Raw genomic sequence first — 26,308 nt, forward strand, 5'->3', positions numbered from 1 at the left:
CGGGGCGAATGCTCATAAATGGCGGTTTAAACCGTAAGTGCAAACAGGGCCAGAGTTCAGGCAGTCCCTGCCTCCATTGCCAAGGGAATTGATCGAAGGCACCTGACTGTCTGGCTTCATGAACAGTGGATGAACGCAACGAACGAGGCTTGTGATGACCACTCGTTTGTCTAGAATGGGGTCTCACAAACAGCTTGTTCGTCAACCTCTGATCAGGCTGTTTGTGGCTTTTTTGCGTTCGTAATGCTGTTTGTTCCCATGTCTAATGATGAGAGCTTGCAGGAGCAAGGGTGAGAGAGCTGGCAGATGCATGATGCAGCACAAGTGGCTGAGCAGCATGAGGCTTAAAAGCAGCAGAGAAGGGAGTGGCTGTGTAGAAACAACGTCGCTGCTTACTACTGACCTTGCTGCTTGTGTTTGGAACTGATTCCCTCATCTCTGACCTTGGCCTGTTATTGTGGACTTGATTCTGGAACACCCCCTTTGGACTCAAAGCTCTGAGTGTGGTCTAACCTGTGCCTGAACCTTGGAACTGTGATTTGTCCTGCTCTGACAATTTGGGAACTTTCCCCTGCCTGAGTCTGTAACCAGGACATACAGCTTAGAGGATTAAAGGTGTCTGATCTATTACAAAACTACAGTGAAAAGCAACTTTCATACTATGTATACACATTCCCAAAGGATGTTCACAGTATTCATATGACACATGTCTAGCACCTATTATAAAAATATGATATCTGAGAATATATGACAGTATTATACCCAAAAGTGTCCTCATAATCTTACTTCTGCGTATCAGATGGGGTTGTGATCCCCCCAGTTTACTCTTGTGAATGCACCATAAAGAAATTACGCTGCTTGTTTTACTTCCTTATTCCTGATAGTATTTAATGATGTAGGTATAGCATTTGTGAGATGAAAGGTGAATCAAAGAAAAGGAGACATTTTACAATTCAATCACAATTTTGAAAGCTATATATAGATGGTTGACAACCACTGCTAGTTCAAGGTTAATGTTTGTGCACATGGATTGTGCACAGTCTTTAAAGAGACTGTGTGAGTGTCTATAGGTGCACATATTTGCAGCCTATGAAAATATATGCTTATGTTACATGGGAATTTGTTCTCCAAGAATTTTTCCCCATTTAGAATCTATTTATAGCACCAGCCATCGGTTCAAGATCCTGTTCCACTACTATGTTTGCCCACTGTGTATTGGGAGACTCCTGCAGATTTGGGGGTGGAGCTGGGAAGGGTGAGTTTTGGGGAGGGACCTCCACAGGGTGTAGTGCCATACAGTCCACACTGCAAAGGAGCCATTTTCTCCTGCGGAACCGATCTCTGTAATCTGGAGGTCCTTTGTAATTCTTGGAGATCTCAGGTCCTACCTGGAGGTTGGCAGCCCTATCCACTACCAAGGAAGAGATTCCAGATATAGGTGCGGTTCACATGATAATTACCGAAAGCAAATCTATGAACATTATAATGTATAAAAGAAGAACAAAACACCTATTAATCCACCATGAAAAAAACATACTGCCCCACAGCCCTTCCCTCATACTACAACTTTGGCATCTTTCACAAGGGTAGACTGGATTAGATTTTCTTTCTTTCTCAGAGAACTCCAAACCATGTTACAAAACCAGATTTTTGGTCCAATTATAATATCAAAACATCCAACCTCTGATTTCCTTCTCTCAAACTGTTTTCTACAGAGCAATTTCAGTCATCTAATATTATGCTATTCAGTATATGATTACAGAAATTAAGCAGTAATCCAGAGATGGAGATTGTCTGAAGTGTATTTTTTGTCTTGAAACTCACATCTCTTTGTAAGCCCTGGTCTACACATATAGCAAATAATGAGGTGGCAGAATGGACTGTTATCACTTCAAATTGCAGGTGAGAACATTTTTCAAAATTCTCCTACATTAATAATTCTCTGTAACTGGAAAATTAGTACAGCATATCAAGTTTTTACATGGGGGAACATTTAAAAAGTGACTCCTCCGCCTGAAATCTGAAGTGGTACAGTCCATTTGGACAGAATTCTACCATCTCATTCCTCATGCATAGATCAGGCACAGATGACTTTACCTGAGAAGAGATGTGTTTTGAAACTGGTAATTTACTCACCAGGTTGGACAAAAATTGCAGATGCTGCTGTCATGGCTTCTGATTTGTGGAATTTACCCATTGCATCATGAATACACGTGAATTCTTCAGGGTAGGAGAGCAGCTTCTCAAGATCTTCTTTGGTTTGTCCACGGGCTCCTGAAACAGTATGAATACAGAAAGAATGTAACTGAGCAGGCCAAGGCCTCCCTTCAACCGAGTGTTTTTTGAATGATGAGCGATTTCTGTTCCCTTAGATCATGGCAGCATTGAATGCTTATTTGTTCAAGTGTTAATTCAGAGCTTTATTATTTGTTAAAGTGTAATTCTTTTTTTAAAAAACTGCTAGGGTTGCCAACCTCCCCATGGAGCTTGGAGATCTCTTGGAATTGCAACTGATCTCCAGACAAGAGATCATTTCCTCCAAAAAATGGCTGCTTGGGAGCATGGCATTTATGGCATTATAAGCCCCTCCCCCAATCCCCCCTCCCCAAGCTTCACTCCAAATTTCTAGGAATTTCTCAACTCAGAACTGGCAACCCTAGCTATGAGAAGTGTAGGTGGCTTTGTGATTAACACAAAAGACAGCTAAGCCTACCTTCAAGGAGGGGATATATGGTCTCATGAGTGATAAAAGGTCTGGCCAATCACTATTGTGCAAGTCTAGGTTCTAATGAAAATGAAAAGAAATTGAAACTGACTTCAATCTGTGTACAAAAACCCAAGTAAACTAACCACTAAAAATATGTATACTTGCACACACAATAAGAATCAGGCACAGAGGGCTCCCTTTGTATCAGTCAGGTATGTGCTCAGTGTAGAGGTAAACAGACTAAAATGAAAAGGAATGGAAGGAACAAGATCACATGCATCCACAGTATGAATTTCAAATTGTTAGGGCAAATGAACAGGCAAGAAATACAGAGTCCCCCAGTCCCAGCACAAGCAATTATCACATGGAAGGTGCTTTAAGTAAATAAATGAGGATGGTGAGCAAGCCACTGTGATCCCATAACAGCAATACAAGAAAGGGGTGAGTTAGTGATGGCAATATCAAAAAGAGTCCAGTAGCACCTTTAAGACTAACCAATTTTATTGTAGCATAAGCTTTCGAGAATCACAGTTCTCTTTGTCAGATGCATGGAGGGCAGGAAGATGCCCTCCATGCATCTGACGAAGAGAACTGTGATTCTCGAAAGCTTATGCTACAATAAAATTGGTTAGTCTTAAAGGTGCTACTGGACTCTTTGATTTTGCTACTACAGACTAACACGGCTAACTCCTCTGGAGTGATGGCAATGTTTGTGGGAGTAAATGAGGAATCTGTACAAGGGGCATGAGGACTGTTTCATAAGTTAAATGTTCTCTTTGAGAAAATCTCTATGTTGAAAATGGTATGCATACAGCAATGTTTATAGTGTGAAAGATTTTCTCCCCACAGGTACACATGAAGCATTATTTTAAGCACCGTGGCAGCGCATTTTCTGTACTTGTTACAGGTGAAACACGCAGGCAGCACTTCATACACTGTGATATATGATCTTTTTACGCAAATGTATTTCAACATAGGTTTTTTTTTAATTAGCAATTTTAAGTTTGTAATTGTTGTGTTAATGTAAGAGGGTAGCCTTACCTAGTAAGAGGTTGGAAAACATCATGGAGATGCTGAAGGGTGAGAAGACCAGATTAGAGTTACTTTTCTCATACTGGATTGCTGCCATATAGAAATTGATTGCAAATTCAGTTAGAGCTTCAGCCAACTTTACTTTATCCTCCACTGTGGATTCATTACATGAGGCCCATGGATTACTGAGTGGTTGGCATCGTTGGGGCATATTACTGTCAGATGTCTCTATTGTTGTAGGAACTATAGTAGGCTTTGCTGTAGCTGTACTACCAGGGCATGGCTCGGTGGCATTCAGACATTCCAGCAAGAGGTTTTCAGGAAGTCTTGCCTGTTGACATGTATTAGTGACGTTTTCACTTTCTTCTTCCATTCTTGTTGTGTTAGATTCAGCTTTCAAGTCAGCAGTTTCCTCCTCTATAGTTGCTTCTATTTGTTCTTCTTCTGGATTTGTCATCTTCTCTTTTGAATTATTTTCCTTCTTATCTGGTCTCTCCTGTTATACAGATATATTGCAATAATTAGCGCAGGTTAAGAATCTACTGCTACTAAACTGGTGGTTTTGTCTATCAGCTAAGAGAAGGATATTATGCACCTTTCTCTTATTACTATTTCCCAGCACTGGAATTTCAAACCACAAATCAGTTATGTTCCTTTCACACTAATAAGAACCTTTTTGAGACATCTTTGCTGGAACCAGTCTTGATATGTCTCTCTTCCCTGAATTGCTCTGTATGAATTTGACAAAGTTTGGCAGTCCTTGAGAAATCACTTACATGGATGGTGATCCTCACAATGTAACTGTTAAACTGTAGAGGTAGACTGCAATAGAAAACCTGTCTAGATACCCAGGTCTACTGTTCTACATCCATTTTCCTTTTTTCTACATCCATTTCCCTTTTTCCCAACAACTGGCTTCTAGAAAGGGTTTTCCATGAAGGTAGATCTTAGGACTTTCTTGATTTTATATTCACAACTGAATATAAAATTATACACAATTATAGTCACTGCTATAATTTTGTAGTCCCGATAGACAGATAGCAAAGAGTAATAGTTCTGCTAAGACTGCACAATAAATTTGCTATGAGAAATGCTTCTTGTCTTTAATATTATCTCAGGACATGTAGTGAGAGAAAATAAAGTCTTTAAAAGCCCTGTTCTAACATGGACGGACTCTAACAGTCTCAGTTACCCTTCCTTTCTGGCCAATGTACAGATTAGAGTTGACAGATCAAATTGTGTGATTTGGAGTTCACAAGAACTTTTCTTTGTAAACAGTGGTCACACCAGGCCTAAATTCATCTCAGGACTATGACATAAAATAACAGGAGAATCCTTTCATGCTGTGCCATTTTTATGACCTTTCATGACTGTACCATGGAGATACGCTTGCCTTGTTGGGGGGGAAACACAGACAACATTTGGGTGCCTGTCTATGTTCCCCAATGGGGCAAATAGCAACTCCATTCAGTAGTTCGAAATTGGAAGAATAAGACAGGAGGAATGCATTAGCCCTCCTTCCACATATGCTGTGGTCCTGAACCAACAGTGAAATCCTAAGCAGAGTTACTCCAGTCTAAACCCATTGAAATAAATTGGCTTAGACTGGAATAACTCCACTTAGGATTTCACTGTAAATCCAACACAATCACTATTTACAAAGAAAAATGCTTGGGAGCTCCAACCAAATACAATATCCAACATCTCATCAAGGTGGGCCCATAATAAAGCTACTCAGAAAAGGTAAACTGTTGCCTTGAAGAAGTAAAACTGAGAAAGACTAGGAAACTGTGAGGAATTAAGGCACATGCCTCTAAAGCATGGTAACTACTTTTGGACAATATTCTCAAAGGTTTTTTTCTCTGAATAGATAATACAAAACGTGATATAGTATTACTATAGCAATTGATGACATTTACAGTTTAAAGATGTGCTAGGGGGCCAGCAGTTAAGAACTTCAGAACAAGTAAGGTGCCCTTCAAACACTACCGCAATGGTATGGGAGTCACTTTTCCATTGGCACTTTTCCCATGGCACTGCTGCAATGTCTAAATAACTGGCATCACATAGGCAGGCTAATTTCATTGTTCCTTCCCACAGCTGCAGGGGCAAGGCATGAGGCTTTGACTCTGGATGAGTTTTGTTGCGATAAAACTGGTCACAAATTTATTGGTTACAGTCACCGGACCATCGGTGCAGCATAGGACATGGATCCCTCCCTCATCCACTTTTTCACACAAGTGTGGCTACCCAAGGAAATCCTGACAGATTGTGGCATGTTCTTCACCGCCACTATCACCCAGCAGCTTTGCTATACCTTGGGCATCCACCAAGTATTCACCTCCGTGTACCACCCCCCAAATGGATGGCCTTGTTGAGTGATTTAATTAAACCCTCAAGATGATGCTGCGGAAGTTAGCACATGACAAACCAACACAATGGGACCTATACATAGACTCCTTACTATTTGCCATACATGAAACACTGCAGGCCTTCACTGGGTTTGCGCCCGTCAAATTGATATATGGCCGGTGGCCTAAGGGCATACTGGATGTGGTGGAAGGACAGCGGGTCAACACCCCTGACACCCTGGGGCTACCAGCCCCAGAGTATGTGCAGCACCTCCAGGAGAGGTTGAGGACAGCTCATCAGGTGACCTGACAGCTACGCAGAAGGAACGATATGACTGGGGGCCCCAAAGGATACAGTAGCATCTGATTTCCTATAACATTTCTTAAACTGACAATGTTGGTGTTGGTTGTGGTGACACATCTTGTGAATGCTCCAACAAGAGTTAAACTTATGGCTCACCCGATCACATGAATGGTACTCTGGCTCTTCAGGGTAGCTTGTAACTTCTTGTCCTTGGATATGTTAGTAGCCTTTAACACAGAACCTGTCTAGGTTCCTTGATGCATTATTCTACTTATCATAATTCCTTGTTCCAAGGCTCTTACTTCAAAACAGGTGGGGTTTTTTTACTTACATCTTCATTTAATACCACTGCTGACTAACGGTTTTGTTTTATTATGAGCTGCATTTTTGAAAAGGATGTTAGAGACATGAACAGGAGCTATCTGGTTCTGGATTGTAAATACTCTTTACGTAGCATGATATTATCCCCAATGTTACCTCAGGGGACCTTATTTGTTAGAAACTAATGCTTTATTTTTATTTCTTTATTATACCATAAATCAATGTTCTTCTGTCATTAGCAATGAATAAATATGCTTCTTATTCAGAAAGAGACTGTGTTCTAAACTACCTGGTGTCTTTTTAACAAAAAGAACCATTTTTATTGAATGTTTTATTGATTTTTGTGTGATTAGCTGTCCTAAGGGTTCCATTGGAGCTAGGTAGTTGCACATAAATCTCAAAAATTAATATATAAATGAACCAATTAATCAGTAGCAGAACCAGTCTAACACTGTTACTTTCAACTCTTTTTACAGTGTAGTAAGTATAAGCTACACTCAAGAACAGCTCTGAGAAAGAATGGAAGACTAATGGGTGAACTAGACATTACCATGTACACAGGTCCAACCCATGGAAGCTGATACCATTTTAAAGATTAACTTGGGCAGTGCTTGAAAAGTTGCAATTGGCGGGGAGAGAAGACCACCTGGTCCTGCAATGTTATGGGCCCAATCATGATTGGACTCTCACAGCATTTTAAATGGTCAAGTTTTAAAATGGTGTCAGAGCCCATGGGTTGGATCTGTGGACACGATAATATCTAGTTTGGCATCCTGAGTTAGAGATTATTAATTAAAGTAGAAATCTCTAAGCTAGAGAAATAGTTCCTGGTTGGACTCTCTCCTAAAGTGAAAAAAAAATTTGGTAGTTAAAATGTAAAGATGTTAGGACTAGTAGAAAAGGTGATATAGCTCAGATTACTTGTCATACCTGGAAGGGAACTCTCTTCCTCAAGAAATTCCAGAATCCTAGATCCTCAGCATCACTGTTGCTACTCCGCTGAAGTCCATGTCCTTCTGCCTCTGCTTGAACGTGCGTATAGTTTTTCAAAGAGGGCTGTGATTCTTCTCTCCTCTCCTCCACCTTGTCCTGCACCTTGAAGTAAGAGATTGATGAAACAAACACATCTATTAGATATGCTTTCACTGTAACCATAAACTTGTTTCTTCTTTTAAAAGAAACTGGGTTTTGACCTGGATAGTTTCTAGCCTGAGTCTGAAGAACTAATGGGTTGAAGGCATCAAATTACACTTAGATTTGGTACCAATGTTACAACTGGACTGCCAGTGAAAATCCAACTAAGATCAGACTATGGTTGTAGGTCCATGATATAGCAACCTTCCTGAGGCTTAGCCGGTCTGAGTTAGGTCTGTGCTGAGGGGGCATCTGGGAACTGAGTTCCATCATAGAAGAAAGATTAGATATAAATATAATTAATGAATAAAAAGTCCCCAGATTGGTGGTGTTCTTCTGGTTTAAAACAGCTGTACTCAAATTGATTGTTTTGTATGTTGCTAGCCAGCCACACATCACAGGAGCCATGCGATGGAACAGAAATCTAATAAAGAAGCAAATAAAGGAAATCAGGCTCCTTTTCCTACCAACATTCTTGACTGTGCCTGTACCATTTAGTTAACCTCCTGAAAAGCTGTCACTTGTCTTTGATGTGATAATGCTGAGAGAGATTGGAAATCTTAGCGTATCAGGACCAAATGAGATGCATGTGTGGGGAAAGAATGATTCACATATCTGCCCTATTCGTATCTAGAAGGGTTGAGGCCACTTTTTACAGCAAAAGGTGTGCAGAGATGAAGAGAGCGAAGTCTTTCCATCTAACCTTCCTGTGCTGTGTTGCCTCAAGCACTTTCCCAGCCATTCTGGTTCGCTTTGGGTATTTAAAATACCTGAAGGACTGAGAGCGGGACCACAAGTGACGCCTGACACAGGGTGGACACTAGTCAGCTTCCCTCAAGTTTTGATGGGAAATGTAGGCATCCTGGTCTTGCAGCTTGGCTCTCCCGACTGCTGTCCAATGGACTTTTCAACTGTCACTTGTCCAACATTCCGCCAAGCTGCCTACATTTCCCATCAAAACTTGAGGGAAGCTGGCAAGTGTCCAACCTGTGTCAGGCATCACTTTTGGTCCCGCTCTGAGAGGTATGATGAGGAAAAGGAAGAGTTCAGCAATCCTCATCAAAACATTCCTTTGGTGGGAAAAATTACCTACATTCTCCTGTCTTACTGCAGCCAATAAATATATCTCTCATTTCAAATAAAAAGTCTTGTGGAATTTTAAAAACTAACACAGTTGTTGGGTCATAAACTTTGGTGAGCTGGAACCTACTTCATTAGATGTCAGTAGATTTGTCAAGTATCTGAGCAAAGATACAAACAGCAGATGGAATGTGGGTAGGATTGCCAATCTCCATATGGTGCCTGGAGGTCTCCTGGAATTATAATTGATCTCCAGACTATAAAGATCAGTTCCCTGGAAGAAATGGCAGTTTTGGAGGCTGGACTGTATCGCATTATACACTACTGTAGTCCCTCCTCAGGCTCCATCCTCAAACCTCCAGGAATTTTCCAACCCAGAGTTGGCAATGCTAGACATGGTGGATATTACAGAGAGAAGCCAAAGACCCAGCAATATATGATGAACATGACATTGTAGAGCACAGATAAAAGCAAGACTGTAATGGCATTTTAGCAGCTTGTTTTTTTCATATGGTTGGTTTTATAATTTCATTGCACTAATTTACTTTGTGAGGTGGGATATCTAGAGTAGGTCTCTAAATTTTCTAAATAAATAAATCTCTATATATAAAGACATGTGTCCTGACTGACTCATCAATGCCCAGCCCAACCCCTGGGACCTAGAAATGTGAAATTTGGGGAGAATATTGCTTTCATGATGTAAAAACTCGCTAAGAAGGGATTTTAAGAAATTCGTCCCCTAAGGGGGTAAAAAGGGGTAAAATGTGTTTTCCCATAGGGATACAGCTTCCCTGTGTGGCTGGCAGGCTCCTCCTCCCCACCCCTCACCAACTGCCAACTTGGCCACTCTTCCCTGATGTCATTTACATATGTGGCCTGATTGGCCATCACCCCAACATTCTAAATAGATCCCGCCGATCTGCTCAGTTACCGACCGGTTTCTAACCTCCTGTTTTTGGGTAAGGTGATTGAGCGGGCAGTGGAGAAGCAACTGCAGAGTTTCCTGAAGGAGACCTTGGTCCTAGACTCCTTCCAGTCCAGTTTCCACCCAGGATATGGGGTCAAGACATTGCTGGTCGCCCTCACAGACGATATCCGCAGACATCTGGATCAGGGCGGATCGGCACTACTGATTTCATTGGATCTGTCAGCAGCGTTCGATACGGTCGATTATGACCTTTTGACTCACCACCTTGCCAATGTGGGGATACAGGGGAAAGCACTGCAGTGGCTGGTCTCCTTTCTCCATGATCAGGGACAGAGGGTGGCACTTGGAGAGAGAATATTGTCTCGTAGGCCACTGGTATGTGGTGTGCCACAGGGAGCAATACTCTTCCCACTACTATTTAATATCTATATGCGCCCCCTCGCCCAGCTGGTGCGGAGTTTCAGGCTTGGGTATCACCAATGCGCGGATGACACCCAGCTTTATCTGTTATTGAACAGACGGCCTGGATTGACACTGGATGTCCTGGAGCGTGTTTTTGAGGCTGTGGCTGGTTGGTTCAGACAAAGTCAGCTGTAATTGAATCCTACGAAGACGGAGATCCTGTACTTGAGTCGTGGGGGGATGGCTTTGGGACCCCAGCTTCCTACACTCGATGTCATGAGTCAGCCCCAGCTCCGACTGGCCACCTTACCTAGTGCCTCAAAGTCCTCCTCAGAGTCCTCCTCAGAAGATGAGCAGGAAGGGCCAGCAGGATCTCCTCTAGAGTCGGAAGCCCCTGCAGAAGCTATGGGAGAGGAGGAGCAGTCAGAAACCACTGCTGCTGCTCCAGAGGGAATTCAGCAAGAACAGCCTGGAGCTTCTGCAGAGACTGTCAGGGACGAGGAACAGCCAGAAACCTCCACAGAGGCTGTAAGAGACAAAGACTCCCCCAGGGCAAGAGCGAAATCCGAGCCTCTGGGGCCAGCTGAAAGGAGGAAACTTAGAGATAAGGCAGCGCTGCTGGAGAGGCGTAGGAGTGGCAAGCACAACGCCGAGCTGAGCTGTTCGAGGGAGAGGCAACAGCTGTCCCTCATTAGGACAGCAATAAAGGAAGACGCTGAGGAAACCAAGCATGGAAGCAACTCAGCTCGCCACTCCCTGCTACCTGGACATTCGTGTACCCTGCTCTACTGCTTGCTTGGACTTTGACCTTGGCCTGCCTACTGACTACTCTTCTGCCTGCCCCTCTCTCTCTCTGACTGATAGCCTGACCCTGACACCTGGCCTGACTCCTGGACCCTGGTTTGCTGTCTTCTGTAATACTGAACTCCTGCCTGCTGTGTTCAGCCCTGCAGTACTAGTGAGCCTCCTGCCTGCTGTGCCCAGCCCTGTGCGCGACACGTTGCTTCCACCCCTAACTCAGCAACTACTGGCAGCGTGGACGCAGCCACAGCTGCTGCAATTGTAGCTCAGAACCAGACGCTGCAGCAGATGGTAACCCAACTGAGCAACGCTGTGGCTCAGCATCAGCAACACCTTCAGCAGCAAGCTGCGGCAGCACCGCCACTGGCCACACCCAAGTGCCCGGTGAGCCTGCCAGAAAAGTTCGCTGGCAATGTGGAGGAGTTTCCTGTCTTCCTAGCCCAGTGCCAACTGTACATCAGCCTGCGCCCCTGAGACTGTCCTGATGATAAGACCAAGATGGGCTTCATCCTGAGTCTTTTGAAAGGCCAGGTGGCCAAATGGTCTACCCCTCTGCTCCTGGAACCGTCGCTGCTGCTGCAAGACTACACCGGGTTTGTGGAGCGGCTCCAGCAAACTTTCGCCAACCCCATCAAGGCTGAGAGTGCCAACTGGCGCATCCGATGGCTCCACCAGGGACAGGGGTCCGTGGCCACCTAGGTGACGGAATTCCAGCTACTGGCTCAGGACCTTGCGTGGAACGAGGCAGCGCTGCAGGACCAGTTTGTGGAGGGCTTGTATGATGAGGTTGCAGACGAGCTGGCCCGAACAGAACGCCCCAGTTCCCTTCAAAACCTTGTGGTGCTGTGCCAGCGCATTGACCAGCGCCTGGAAGCCCGGAGACAGGTGCGCAGCAAAGGGGCCCGGCGGGGAGGGGTGCCCCGGCCGGTGCCTGCAGGCCCCTACTCCGCCCCCGCCACTCCAAAGGGGGCGGAAGGGGAGGAGCCCATGCAGCTGGGCGGTGCCCGACCCCGTCTTACGGCCACAGAGAAAGCAAGGCGACGCACCCAGGGGCTCTGCTTGTACTGTGGCGGGGCCGGCCACTATGCCAACGCCTGCCCAGAAAAGCACCACCCAGAAGGTGCAGCAAAAGACCAGCCCCGGCTCGTGGCGACCCACACAGACCGGGGCGAGAGGTTTACACCAATGGGGCCCTCGACGTCAGAGGGGGACACCTCCTCCTCCACCTAGAAATCCAGTTGCCAGACGGGCGGCGCGTGGAAACCCGCGCCATGGTTGACTCCGGCGCTTCCTGGAATTTCATGGACCGGCAGTTTGCCCACCAGCACCACATCCCGTTGTACGAAAAACCTGTTGCTGCCCTAGTGGAGGCCATCGATGGGCGGCTACTGAAATCCGGTCCAGTGACCCATGAGACTGAGCCGGTGGAGGTAGTTGTGGAAGGCCACCAGGACTGAGTCCAGTTCGATGTAGTCTGCATGCCACACTTCTCGGTGGTGCTGGGGCTGACCTGGCTCATGGGCAGCAACCCGCTCATCGACTGGAAGTGCCAAGTCATCCAGTTCCCGACCAGGAAGCCAGATCCCCTCCCGAAGCTGCTCGCCAGCGCAGACGCCAAGGTCCAGGGATCCCTGCTGCCACCCCACTATGCAGAGTTCACGGACGTGTTCGAGGAGAAGGGGGCTGATCAACTACCTCCGCACAGACCCTACGATTGTGCCATCAACCTGATTCCTGATAAACCCCTTCCCAACGGATGCCTGTACTCGTTATCGGAGCCAGAACGAGTGGCCCTAAAGGACTTTTTGGCAAAAAACCTAGCGCGGGGGTTTATCCGACCCTCAGCCTCTCCGACGTCTGCACCAGTCCTGTTTGTCAAAAAGAAGGGAGGGGACTTGCGTTTATGCAACGATTACCGGGCCCTTAACCAGATTACAGTCAGAGACCGTTACCCACTACCTCTGATCCCTGACCTCTTAGAGCGGCTCCGAGGAGCAACTCGGTTCACTAAACTAGACCTGCGGGGAGCATATAACCTCATCCGGATATGGTCAGGGGGTGAATGGAAGACAGCTTTTGGGACTCGTTACGGCCAGTTCGAGTACCTGGTAATGACCTTTGGCCTATGTAACGCGCCAACGGTCTTCCAGCGTTTCATCAACGACGTGTTCCGGGACCTCCTCGACCACTATGTCATCATGTACTTGGATGACATCCTGATTTACTCCCGCAACCCCGCCAGGCATGGGGACCATGTGCCTTCTACTCCCGACAGCTCACCCCAGCCGAGCGGAATTACACTATCTGGGAGAGGGAGCTGTTGGCCATCAAGGCTGCCTTTGAGACCTGGCGGCACCATTTGGAGGGAGCTCGGCACCCGGTGGTGGTGTATACAGACCACCGTAACCTACAACATCTGCAAACCACCCGGAACCTAACGCAACGCCAAATCCGATGGGCATTGTTCTTCTCCCGCTTTCAATTTACTATCCAATATATCCCTGGCTCACAGAACAAGTTGGCGGATGCCCTGTCCCGGAAACCCAAATTCAGCCGGCAGGCAGGAGAGAAGCCGCCAGCCACAACCATTCTGGCTCCTGAGTTCTTTGCAGCCACCAATGCCCCAGATGCCCTGCAGGACCGGATCCAGCAAGCTCAAAGCACGGACCCCTGGACACAGCGCATCACCCAGGGACTACAGGACCCTGTGCAGCCAGACCCCCCAGGCTACCTCCTGCAACAGGACCTCCTTACATATGAAGGCCGAGTCTCTGTTCCCCCAGGTGCGCTACGAGGGGAGGTACTGCAGCTCGCTCATGACACCATAGCAGCTGGTCACTTTGGGAGATACAAGACCTTGCACCTATTGTCCAGGGATTTCTGGTGGCCCCGTATGCAGGTGGACGTGTTTCGCTATGTGCAGTCCTGTGATACATGCCGGTGGGCCAAGGACCTTCCAGGGAAGCCAACAGGACTGTTACAACCGCTGCCCACACCCGAGGGGCCCTGGGAAACCGTTTCCATGGATTTTGTCACGGACCTGCCACCCTCTAAAGGGCATACATGCATTGCAGTGTTTGTTGACCTGTTCACCAAGCTGGCCCACTTCGTACCTTGCCCATCGCTGCCTACAGCCAAAGATCTGGCATACCAGTATGTCCAAAATGTGTTCCGGCACCATGGGATTCCACGGCACCTGGTTTCAGATCGGGGGGTGCAATTTACTTCGCATTTCTGGAAGGCCCTCCAGACACTGCTCGGAACCCAGGTTCACCTGTCCTCGGCCCATCACCCACAGTCCGATGGGCAGACGGAGCGGACCAATGCCACGTTGGAGCAATACCTGCGCTGCTACATAAACTACCAGCAGGATGACTGGGCGGACCTCCTAGCCATGGCCGAGTTCACGTATAACAATTCAGTGCACGCCTCCACACGCCAGACCCCGTTCCTGGCCACCTACGGACGCCACCCACGTTACTTTCCCAGAACAACGCCAAACTCATCTGTACTGTCAGCAGATGCCTTTGTCCAGGAGCTGCAGGCCCTACACCTGGTTCTGTGGGAACAGTTAGACCGAGCCGAACGGGCCTACAAAGCAACTGCAGACCGGCGACGGCAGGAAGGGGACCCTTTGAAGGTGGGGGACTTGGTGTGGCTTTCCACTCGGCACATTCGGTCACAGCGGCCCTCCCAGAAATTGGACCACCGTTTCATTGGGCCCTACCGAATTACCGCCCAGATCAATCCTGTGGCCTACCGATTGGAGCTCCCGCCAACGCTCCGGATCCACCCCGTGTTCCATCGCTCCCTGCTCACCCCGGTAGCACCTCCACACCCCCTCCGTGAACCTGTACCACCGCCTCCCCCGGTCCTGGTGGACGGACAGGAGGAGTATGAAGTAGAACGGCTCGTGGACTCTCGCTGGCACCGGGGCCATCTGCAGTACCTGGTGGAATGGAAGGGCTATGGACCCGAGGATAGATCATGGGAACCGGCCGAGAACCTCCATGCACCCTGCTTCATCCGCCAGTTCCATCGGACCTACCCCAGCAAACCCGGACCCTCGGGTGAAGGGGGCCTTGGGAGGGGGGATGGTGTCATGAGTCAGCCCCAGCTCCGACTGGCCACCTTACCTAGTGCCTCAGAGTCCTCCTCAGAAGATGAGCAGGAAGGGCCAGCAGGATCTCCTCTAGAGTCGGAAGCCCCTGCAGAAGCTATGGGAGAGGAGGAGCAGTCAGAAACCACTGCTGCTGCTCCAGAGGGAATTCAGCAAGAACAGCCTGGAGCTTCTGCAGAGACTGTCAGGGACGAGGAACAGCCAGAAACCTCCACAGAGGCTGTAAGAGACAAAGACTCCCCCAAGGCAAGAGCGAAATCCGAGCCTCTGGGGCCAGCTGAAAGGAGGAAACTTAGAGATAAGGCAGCGCTGCTGGAGAGGCGTAGGAGTGGCAAGCACAACACCGAGCTGAGCTGTTCGAGGGAGAGGCAACAGCTGTCCCTCTTTAGGACAGCAATAAAGGAAGACGCTGAGGAAACCAAGCGTGGAAGCAACTCAGCTCGCCACTCCCTGCTACCTGGACGTTCGTGTACCCTGCTCTACTGCTTGCTTGGACTTTGACCTTGGCCAGCCCACTGACTACTCTTCTGCCTGCCCCCCCTCTCTCTGATTGATAGCCTGACCCTGACACCTGGCCTGACTCCTGGACCCTGGTTTGCTGTCTTCTGTAATACTGAACTCCTGCCTGCTGTGTTCAGCCCTGCAGTACCAGTGAGCCTCCTGCCTGCTGTGCCCAGCCCTGTGCGCGACACTCGATAGGGCAGTACTTACACTGACCCCGAGAGTTAGAAGCCTGGAGATAATTCTCAATTCCTCCTTGAAGATGGAGGATCAGATCACTGCGGTTGCCAGGTCTTCCTTTTATTATCTTCGGCAGGCCAGGCAGCTTGCCCCCTATTTATCGCCCCGCGACTTGACTACAGTGGTCCAAGCAATGGTCACCTCTAGGTTGGACGACTGTAATGCACTCTACGCTGGGCTTCCCATGGGCCTGATCCGGCGGTTACAGCTGGTACAGAATGCAACGGCGCGGGTCATCATTGAAGCACAGGTGTGGGAGCATATTACGCTGGTGCTATGCCAGCTGCATGCTTCGCTTTACTCAAACACCTTTATGAAGCTCAGGAACTATGCTATTATACAACAAAATCAACTCCAACCCCACCCCCCCATAAACCAAAAAATGTTACATACACATAAGTATTATAACTGGATTTAAAGTAGTAAAATACTGTAACAAAGTACAGGTATCAAGCGAGTAAGTAAGTAAGTAAGTAAGTAAGTAAGTAAGTAAGTAAGTAAGTAAGTAAGTAAGTAAGTAAGTAAGTAAGTAAATAAATACGTAAGATCTAGTCAAAAGAGTTAACGATTCAATCAGAATAGTTGTGGATTATTCCCAATTGCTGGTTATACTTTGCTAAGCAGGATATTTATTTATTTAAAACATGTATATGTCACTTGTCCACTAACAGTGTATGAGGTAGTATACAAACACTAAAAAGCTATATAAAAAAAATATAAACAAACTAAAGCTACAAACAAAACAACAGCTCAAAACCAGCTGAAGCCAACACCAGCCATAGCAGCAATGTAAAACATGAAACAGCAAACAAAAACAACAGAAAACAACCTTTACATTACTCATTTTAAAATATTTTTATTTATTGAAGCTTTTCTGTTATTGTTTTTAACATTTCATGCACAATAACATGTTAGGAGATGGTGAGGGGCAGGAATGGGAAATATATACTGTATCAACAAAGAACAAAAGGCTCTAGGAGTGCATCCTAAGCAGAGTTACACTCTTGACTTCAATCATCAAACACCATTCACTTCAGAGGACTTAGAAGGGTGTAACTCTGCTTAGGATTTCACTGTAAGGTCCCCTATCCTATGGTTAATTAGTAAGACTGTAATGTGTCACCCGTTCTGTTATACGTGGGCTTGGGGTCGCTAACACGCCTGGAGGCAAGGGGGGGGGATATCCTGTCCCTTTAATAGAGCTTAATGTATAGGACTGGGCAGCTGAAGCTTTCCATGGCATGTAGGTAAATAACATCATCTGATAAATAACATCCCATTATGCCTCTACTAAAACGGCTAGAGTTATTTTCTCCAGGAAGTTGCCAACTCTAGCTGGCTACCAGTTTGAATTTGTTCATGTCTTGTCACGTCATGTCTTTCTTTTTGTATAGAAATTTTATTTAAAAAGAAAAGATGTAACAGTAGAAAGTGCATAAAAACTTGTACAAGCACTATATTTGAAAGATTAAACTAATAGAAAGATACAATCAGAATATATAACAACACAGCTTAATTATAATAGCTCTCTTTCCCTCTCCTTGGTTACTTATGCCCAAACTTTAATATCAGCTATTTTAGTTAATAATTTCCCTGTGTTTTATCTTCTTATCTTCATATCGATTTACCTTAATTAATCTTAAATTTAGCCTAAGTGGTCAAAGAAATCCTTCAATTTTCCACAAAATTCAGCTATTGGTCTGTTATGTACATAGATAGTTAATTTGGTCATTGATGCATATTCATAGATCTTATCTATCCACTCTGACACATCAGGGCACATATCTGTTTTCCATTTCACTGTATATAGCACTCTTGCTGCTGTCACCATGTAACAAAATAGGTCTCCCTGTTCTTTTGTAATATTATTTGGTAGAATGTTTAATAGCATGTTTTTTGGACTTAGCTCAAACATGAGGTTGAAAATCTTCTGCATCTCTTCATGTATCTTTATCCAGTATTTTCGCACTTTCATACATGTCCACCACATATGATAAAATTTTGCATCCGTGCATTGACATTTCCATCACTGTCCACTGTAATCCTTACTGATTCTCACAATGTCTTTGGGAGTAGTATACCATCTAAAAACATTTTGTACCAGTTCTCTCTTAGTAACTGACGGTCTGTGAATTTAATATCTTTAGTCCATAGATTTTCCCATAGGTTCATTGGACTAGTTTATCCGAAGTTTTTCATCCATTTTATCATACAGATTTTAACTTGTTCTGTTTCTGTTTGGTGTTGCAATAAAATTTTGTAAATTTTCCCTGAAATATGCTTTAAATATCCAGATATAAATAATTAAAATTGTTTTTTCTTTTAGCCTACAGCCTTCTTTAAAAGTTAGTTCTTTGAACCTTGATACTGTTTGGTGATACATCAGCCATGGAATATTTTTGCCTTAATCTTGAATTTCTTATCAAGTTTTAACATTTCCTTTCTTATCAATCATTGATTTGTAGCTGAGCTGATCAATTCTATTTCTAGTGGCAGCATCATAATGGGCATTTATTGGTGACAGCAGTGGGGAGATTAGTGGGCTCAGTCTATTTCTGCATTGAAACCATGTTTTAAGCTGCCCATTTCTTAGTAGATGGGTCCCGTCCTGTTTTTGAATAGATTTCAATGATTTCTTAAGCCATACATAATTGTGGATGCCTTCTTTAGCATCCACTATCTCCAGTTTAATGTGCCTAGTACTCGGATTTGTAATCCAATCTGTTATCCAAACTAGTGCTGCTGCTTGGTGATATAATTTGATGTTCGGTACTGCCAGTCCTCTTTGTTTTTTGTCATCCTGTAATACTTTAAATCTTATCCTGGGTTTCTTCCCTTTCTATATGGAGTCATTAATTACTTTCTGCCACTTATTTAGTCTTTTGGTCTATATGAATTGGGATTATTTGAAATAAAAAATTCAATTTTGGTAGTATGTTCATTTCCTAGCCATGAAATCATGCCTTGTCTTAAATGTACAGTGTGTCCTGACAAATACATTAGCAGTAATTGTTACACCACTTTATAATCTGGGGCTTTTCTGGACACTCTACTTATTTCTAGTTTTCTTAGCAGTTGATCCCAAGCACTGGAATCAGTTTGAGTATGGTTATCCCACCCATCTACCCTCCCTTTGCATTCTTGCAGTTGTGGAATCAGTTTACTTTGTTGTGTGCATGCTTTAAATAATCAGCATTTTCAAGTAAAGATGCTGTTTTCATTGGTAGCATCATCAGTGTCATCACAGTACAAACACCCCTTTTTATGTTTTGCCCATGCTTATATCGATATAAGGGCTCTATTCTTAAAAAAAAACCAGATTGAAAATGAACAGAAAAGGGGGAGGCCCCCCCAGTCCAAACTGGAGAGTCGTGCCCAGGCTGACCCATAGATAGGAGGCAGAGGCCAGCACCAGTGGGGCAAACCAACCTCTGTTGGTACAGAGCCTCAGAGCAGCAGTGGCTATGTGCTTTCAAATGGCACTGCTCTTTCTGGCACCAGAAGTGCCCCCCTCCTCTGAGTCCCCAGGGCTTTTGCAATTTTTTTAAAAAAATACCATTTTCACAGCGTTATATCGACCTACCATTGTGACAAATGCAGATCCTCTGATTTCCCAGCTTTCATTTATTTTAAAACTGTAAGTCTCTAGCAGAGATACAAGGAAAGACATTATCTCTGCAATGAAACTAGAGACTTACTTTTTTAAAAAAATAAAAGCTAGGAATTCAGAGACTCTGCTGTATGTATTGGCTCAATAGTAGGTTGATATGACACTATGAAAATGACAATTTTTAAAAAAGAAATATAATCCACTGTTCACACAATCAATGCTGCTGGTCATACACATGGTTGGGGAGAAAGGCACAGGAACAGGTTGTAAGTGTTGTAAGGTTTGTGGCCTAGCACAGGAATGTTTTTGCAAAGCTTATTGGAAACATCCGTGGAGCAGTCTCTATGTTCCCCAGAGATTTGACCTTACACAGAGACTGCTCTCAGAGAGCTCTGTGTTTGACTCCCTAGTTTTTCACACAGCTGTAACACCAATTAACAGCTTAGCCCCGATTGGTTCCTGAGTTGCTGGGTGATTCACTGAGGCTTGAAAAGATGTCATCTCAACTCACTCAGGTTGTTCCCCTTTGCTTAGTTCCTAATCATGATGCAAGTATGCAAGAAAGAATCTGGACGCTTCATGCTATTTTATCACCTTAGCATGTCACTATGCTGAATTGACCAAGCATGAGAGAGGGCTTGCTTTCTGATGGATGTTTGCAATATGCAACAATGGAAACCACTTAGAGATGCTTAGGTAACTAGCTGTCAGGTTTTAGAAAGGCAGTTTTAATATTTAGCAACAGTAAGGATTACTTCTTTTAAAACTTGTGGCCTGAGTAAGAGTGCTTCGTGCTTTTGGAGACACTCCTTAATTAATAAACTTATATTTTACCAAGCTGAGTCTGGAATTCATGTCTTGTGCATGGGTAAACCCAAAAAATGACCCCCAAATTGGAGAGCTTTTGGTCTCACAAATAAGCAAAACGCATCCTGACTGCCTGGTTGCTGGAATGGCTGTGGTTAGCACTCAAAACTGAGAGGAGAGGTTGCGGATTCCCTGCAAGGTCCTCACTTGGTGGATATACACACACTTGCACACATAGATGGCTATAAACAGCAGTGTCAAATGATATTAAATTCAGGAAGTACACAGTGAAACATATTTATGTAAAATTAAAATGTAATCAAGAAAAGCAAAGATAATCCTAATCACCGTAATTGTTTATAATACGTACATTTCCTCTGATTAACACCTCCAAGGAGGTCAGAGTAGCATACATAGTTCATCCCTCTCCTTTTATCCTCACAATAACACCGTGAAAGAATGGCTGGCCCAAGTCATCCAGTACTTTTATGGGAAGGGGAGAACTGAGCCTGGCCTTCCTGGTTCTAGTCCCGTTCTCTAACCACTATACCATACTGGCTCTCCATTCTACCACATCCATGAGAGTTTAGGCATCCCAAATCCATGGAAGATTCTGTCAAATGCCCTGATGAATTCTAATTCAGCAGTTTTACATACTGTAGACTCCCTATGAAATTCTTCTGTTAGGTAATTATGATCAGGTATACCACTTTGGGACCATTCACCTGGTAAACCTTCAGTGTGAGATATGCTATAATGTGTTCACAATGCCCTTCTACCCTCTACATGTGATTAGCCTGTCAGTCCTTGTACAAAAAATGAATAGACACACAACTGGCATAAAAATTAGTAATATTCAGAAATCGACGCCAAAGCATTTTGGTCTCTCAAGACACTCTGCTGATGAAACAAAAGTCACCATTCTCCAACAAAAGAACTTCCAAAAGGGGCTCTACTGTGAAACTGCTAGATTAGAATTCATAAAGAGGTTTGCCAGCATCTCCCAAGGACTTAAAAAGAACCTCAGAATACGTAACCATTAGAGATTTGCATAATTAGGGAAACTGCATTATCACCAGTTATTGTTGCTGTGAATGGTCTCTGTACTTTTCTTGATCACATCTGAATATTGTACAATTATGTCTCATTCTTCTCTTACAGCATTTCATGGTTCTTTGACCCTGCCATTTGCAACTTTTCTTTTCATAACCACATATCTGTATGTCTACCCAATGAGGACCACTTCATGCATCTGATGAAGTGGATTCTAGTCCATGGAAGATTAAACTAAATTTAAAATTTGTTCATCTTTAAAGTGCCACAAGACTCCAATTTATTCCGAATGCATGTTGAGCCAAGAGATGGTGAACACTGTGACATACCAAGTTTGAATCAGGAACTTTATGTTATGTCTTCCTACCACTTCAGTACACTGCCTGAGTTGCAGAACTAATTCCCATGCCCTCACCTCCTACCAAACATATTAGCACTTTATCACAGAACCTCATGCTCACAACTTTGAGTACAATTAATTAATTAATTAATTAATTTTGCCTTTTGCTCCAACAGAAAGTCTCCTTAGTAAGAGGTAGAGGTAGAAAAGAGATGCAAGCAGTGCTACTCACCAGTGATATACTTATCACAGTAGGGATCAGATATATGAATATCAGCCATGTCTTCATGGTGGCAGCAAACCTGCCAAAGAAATACACTTGTATTTAATCCCAACAGAAGATGAATATGCTTGCCCTGTCTTCAACCTCAACTGTCAGGCACTGAAGGAATTCTAAAGGATATGCACTCCACTAACTTGTTTTCTCTCTAGCTTCCTTTCCCTCCTTCTCTGGCTGTCTACTGGCTCTTTTTTCCCATTTTTCGCAATCTCTGGTCACATGTCTAAGGAAAACATTGGTTTCACTATCTTTAGGGGAATTCCATTTCCCCAGCTCCTCTTGTTGGAAGAAAAATAGATTATTTGGTGAAGTGGGAAATTGCAAATGGGAGAAAGCGACATAAGAATTTCCTTAGGAATAAAATATCAAGAAATTACCTTCTCTTCAAATTGTAGGACCCAACAGTTATGACATACCTTAGCACAGCTCAAAACCAGAGTCTGAGAGAGGAAAGAGATGGGAGGGGGACTTCATATCCCATTGGCTGACTATACTCAGTGGTCAGTTAAAGATTAAGGATGATTGATTCCCGTTGAAGTGAGAGTTCCCGTAAATCATGGGCAAAGAAAGGACATGGGCCAGCCTGTGGAAAACAGAAAGGAGTTAAAGAGATGAGCATTGCAACAGCTCACTTTTATTTGTCTGCTTTCTGATGACACACTTTCAAATGAAGGGCCACTTCATGTGGTAGATTTTCTACATACTGGTAAGAAATAATAGCATGATTCCTTCCTACACGTTGTTATGTATGATGAAAATCCTAGTGTATATTTCCCAGTGTATAAACTTTGCACAGACTTCGAAGCAGCAGCTAATCCCAGTTTGTGTTCATGTAGCAAAATACACAAATAGACAACCATTAAACAGCTTCCCATTTGTTTAACCTTTTTTGTTTGTTTCTTTTCCTGTTTCACAGGGCTGTCATATTTTAGTATGTGTTTGCATTTAGCTTTTTCAATAAAATTGAATAAGCTCCTTCAGTGCACATGAGCTCAAACCACATTTATTTTTTTTTAAAAATGGCTGTAATCTTTTTGTCAAAAGGGCACTCAGAACCACTTGCAATACATAAAAACAAAAGCAGTATGTAACAACAGAAGACTATTAACAACCCCAGCAGCATTAAACAGCAGTAATAAACAAATCAGCTCATAAAAACTATAGTAACAGGAACAAACCACTGGCAACCTTCCCCCCCTCCCCCCGCCAAGAGTTGAGTAAACAGGACAGGCTTTGTCTAGGGCATGAAAAATGCTGTCTTGATATCAAGGAAACATTGTTTGAAAGGGAAATTCATACACTGGATCAAGTGTAACAGCAGAGAAGGCTGTGTTTCCAGTAGATACCTGTGAATTCTACAGGAGGCCAGAGAAAGTCCTCCAAGGAAGGCCTCACTTACATCCTGGGTTGATCCTATGCTGCCCTCTCACTATTTACATAATGGCAAGAGAAGAAAGTTGGCCAGTTGGTCAGTTGTCTTCTCCAAACAACCCAAGGTGAGATGTTGGTATAGTTTTATTCTACACCAAATTCTATCTTCCTCTTCTGGGCCAGAGACACACCCATAGCTCTTTCACAATCGGGTCTCATCTGTTTTTTCTTCATTTTGGCACAGATATATGATCTGCTGAATTCTAAAAAATATTTTGCAGATCTTCTCAAAGCCCAGTTCCCTATTCAAGCCGTATGTGCACCATTTTTAAAAAAGGAACTATAAACTGCAAATATGGAACTAGCGAACGCTAACTACCAGGGCTTTTTTTCAGCTGGAAGGTGGTGGAACAGAGTCCCGGCACCGCTTGAAAATAGTCACATGACTTGTGGCCCCACCCCCTGATCTCCAGACAGAGAGGAGTTTAGATTGCTCTCCGCACAATCTAAACTCCCCTCCGTCTGGAGATCAGGGGGTGGGGCCACCAGCCATGTGACCATTTTTGCCGAGGGAAACTCACTGAGTTCCACCACCTCTTTCCCCAGACAAAAGCCCTGCTAACTACCATTAGCCTAGTCCCTACCTAGTGGTGTGAGGAAAGGAGAAACAGCAAACTGACATGATGCTTTGGAACAATTTGCCTCCATGAACGGCAAGCAAAAATAAGCAAGTTTTCATTCATTCCTTAAATAGACCTAAGCAACTTTAAACTGACCAGAGGGGGTCTTGTCAAGGGTATTGCTGTGAAATTATATCTACACTTATTTCATAAAAGAGAGAATCTTTAGAAAATTATTGGACTAGCACTTCCATACGAAGATAATTTTACAAGCGTTCGAATGGAGCATCTCTTGAAATGCCAGAAATTAGGTATCTATTAGGGCTTCTGTACCAGGGCTCACCAGGGCTCAGCTCTGGCATATAGTTTCAATATTAGGGCTGAATCCTAGACAATATGAATTGACAAATGTGTTCCTGAGCAGAGAGATAATGTATTTCCTTCAGCAGCAAGTAAGCTACTTCCTTCAGCAGCAAGAGTTCCCACACACCAGGGATCCCAAATAAGAGGATGTTTCCAGACAGATTTCAGTCTTAGCATCATTTGCTAAGACTGAAATCACTGCCCTTGGGCACCTCTGCCAATGTATGCCTTCAACTTCCAGCTTAGCACTTCAGGGCTGGACAGAAGGCTCAAGAACCCCAATGCACACCACTACCAAAAGAAGCCAAGAAATGGTGTGTGACAACCAGCATTTCACCTTGATTTACACAGACAACACAATTTACATTGCCTGCATAATATAAATTCTCAGTACAGGCACTAAGGTGGGGTGAATGCCCATGAACATGTCAATTATAATAACTGAAATGTATTAAATTCTAGGGCTGCAGTGCTGCATTGCCTTTAACAGATGCATGGCAGACAGAAATCCTACAGGCAATGCTTTCCCTATTGTTGCATCTCCATACCCAGAGCATCTATGTATATGAATGGGAGAAAAAGTTGTCTCTCTGACTCACCTTCCGGAATGTGCAAAACCATCTCAGAAATGCAACACACACCCTTTGTCCAGGAGTGCCTTGTTTGCTAAGCACTTGTTTGCTAAATATAGTTTGGGGCAGCTTGTCGTTGGGACTGCTGGGACATTTCAATAATTCAGAGATGATCAAATAGCTGATTTAGCAGGATTTGTGGGCAATCTGGTCAGTGTTAACTCTGTTGGCTTGGGTGAGAGAGAGCAGACCTCTCCTGTATGAATTACTATTATTATTATTAAAGGCAGACCTCATTATTTCAACTATATACTGTTATGATATTTGAAATATGGATATAAAACAAACATATAAAACATATGAACAGACAAATTACTTCTGCCACACAGTGGACTGAATTGCCAGGCCCAGGGCTGAAATATCATTTCACATCTGCTGTATATTCTTTCTTTCCAGGAGACAGTGTTACCTACAGCTAGCATATCTATTGGATCACCTCTCTCCCTATGTTGCCCCATGGCAGCTTCTTTGCTTATCTGAACAGGGTCTCCTTCAGGTGCCACCCTGCACATGGGTGAAATCAACAGCTGCCCGTACACGTGCATTCTCTGTGGTGGCCCCTGCCCTGTGGAATGGCCTGCCTAAAGAGCTCAAGAGAGTCCCCACTCTCCTGGCTTTCCACAAACTATGCAAAACTGAATTATTCAAGAGGGCTTTTTTATTCAGATAGGAGGGCTGCACTGTAGGGAGGTGCTTCATTAAAGAGACAGGGACCATAGACTTCACCACTATGTATTATCTGTTGCCTTATGTCCTATTTATTGCTTTACATATGTGCTACTATGCACTATCTGCTGCTTTAAGTATGCTCCCACTGAGTAGTTCCAGTTTGTTTAATGATAGTCTTAGATTCTGCACACATTGGATAATGCACTTCCAGTTCTCTTTAGAGATCATTTGGAACTGAATTTTTCGTGTGTGAAACAAAAAATCCACTTCAAAACTATTGCTAAAGTGCATTGAAAGTGCATTATCCAATATGTCCGGAATCAGCATTTCTGTTTCAGTGTTTTGTTTCAAATCTGTATTGGATTTTTGCTGATGTTGTCTTTGTAAATTTGCATTTATATACCATATAACATTGCTTATTGAAATGTCCTTGATACTGCTATACTAATCTCACACTATGTAATCCGCCTTCAGTCTCAGTGAGAAAGGTGGACTATAAATGACACAAACAAACACATTTCTTGTAGAAAACTCATCACTGGGGGATACTGTTGTGTAGGAGGCAATGTCTGCCCCTGGGCTGTTTTAGTGGGGTGCAGGTTTTGCTGTCACTCTGTCAGTGCCTTCATGTGACCTCTCCCA

At 44.2% G+C, this 26,308-nt stretch overlaps 1 protein-coding gene across 2 annotated transcripts in view; it reads right to left on the minus strand.

Annotated features, from left to right (window-relative positions):
* Positions 1 to 22,474, minus strand: part of SERPING1 (serpin family G member 1) — a 40,630-nt gene extending 18,156 nt beyond the window's left edge. Inside the window, exons 1-5 of one of the 2 annotated variants that reach the window (XM_054971117.1) lie at positions 22,428 to 22,474; positions 21,964 to 22,033; positions 7,646 to 7,810; positions 3,749 to 4,235; positions 2,137 to 2,274 (exon numbers count right to left, since the gene is read on the minus strand). In XM_054971117.1, coding sequence (XP_054827092.1) covers positions 2,137 to 2,274; positions 3,749 to 4,235; positions 7,646 to 7,810; positions 21,964 to 22,020 — 847 coding nt within the window. In that variant the 5' untranslated portion in view covers positions 22,021 to 22,033; positions 22,428 to 22,474. Of the gene's footprint in view, positions 1 to 2,136; positions 2,275 to 3,748; positions 4,236 to 7,645; positions 7,811 to 21,963; positions 22,034 to 22,388 lie in introns of both variants that reach the window. The other variant, XM_054971116.1, reaches the window with a different exon arrangement.
* Between the last annotated feature and the right edge of the window lie 3,834 nt (positions 22,475 to 26,308).

The sequence above is a fragment of the Eublepharis macularius genome, chromosome 2, assembly GCF_028583425.1.
Source record: "Eublepharis macularius isolate TG4126 chromosome 2, MPM_Emac_v1.0, whole genome shotgun sequence".
NCBI lineage: Eukaryota > Metazoa > Chordata > Lepidosauria > Squamata > Eublepharidae > Eublepharis > Eublepharis macularius.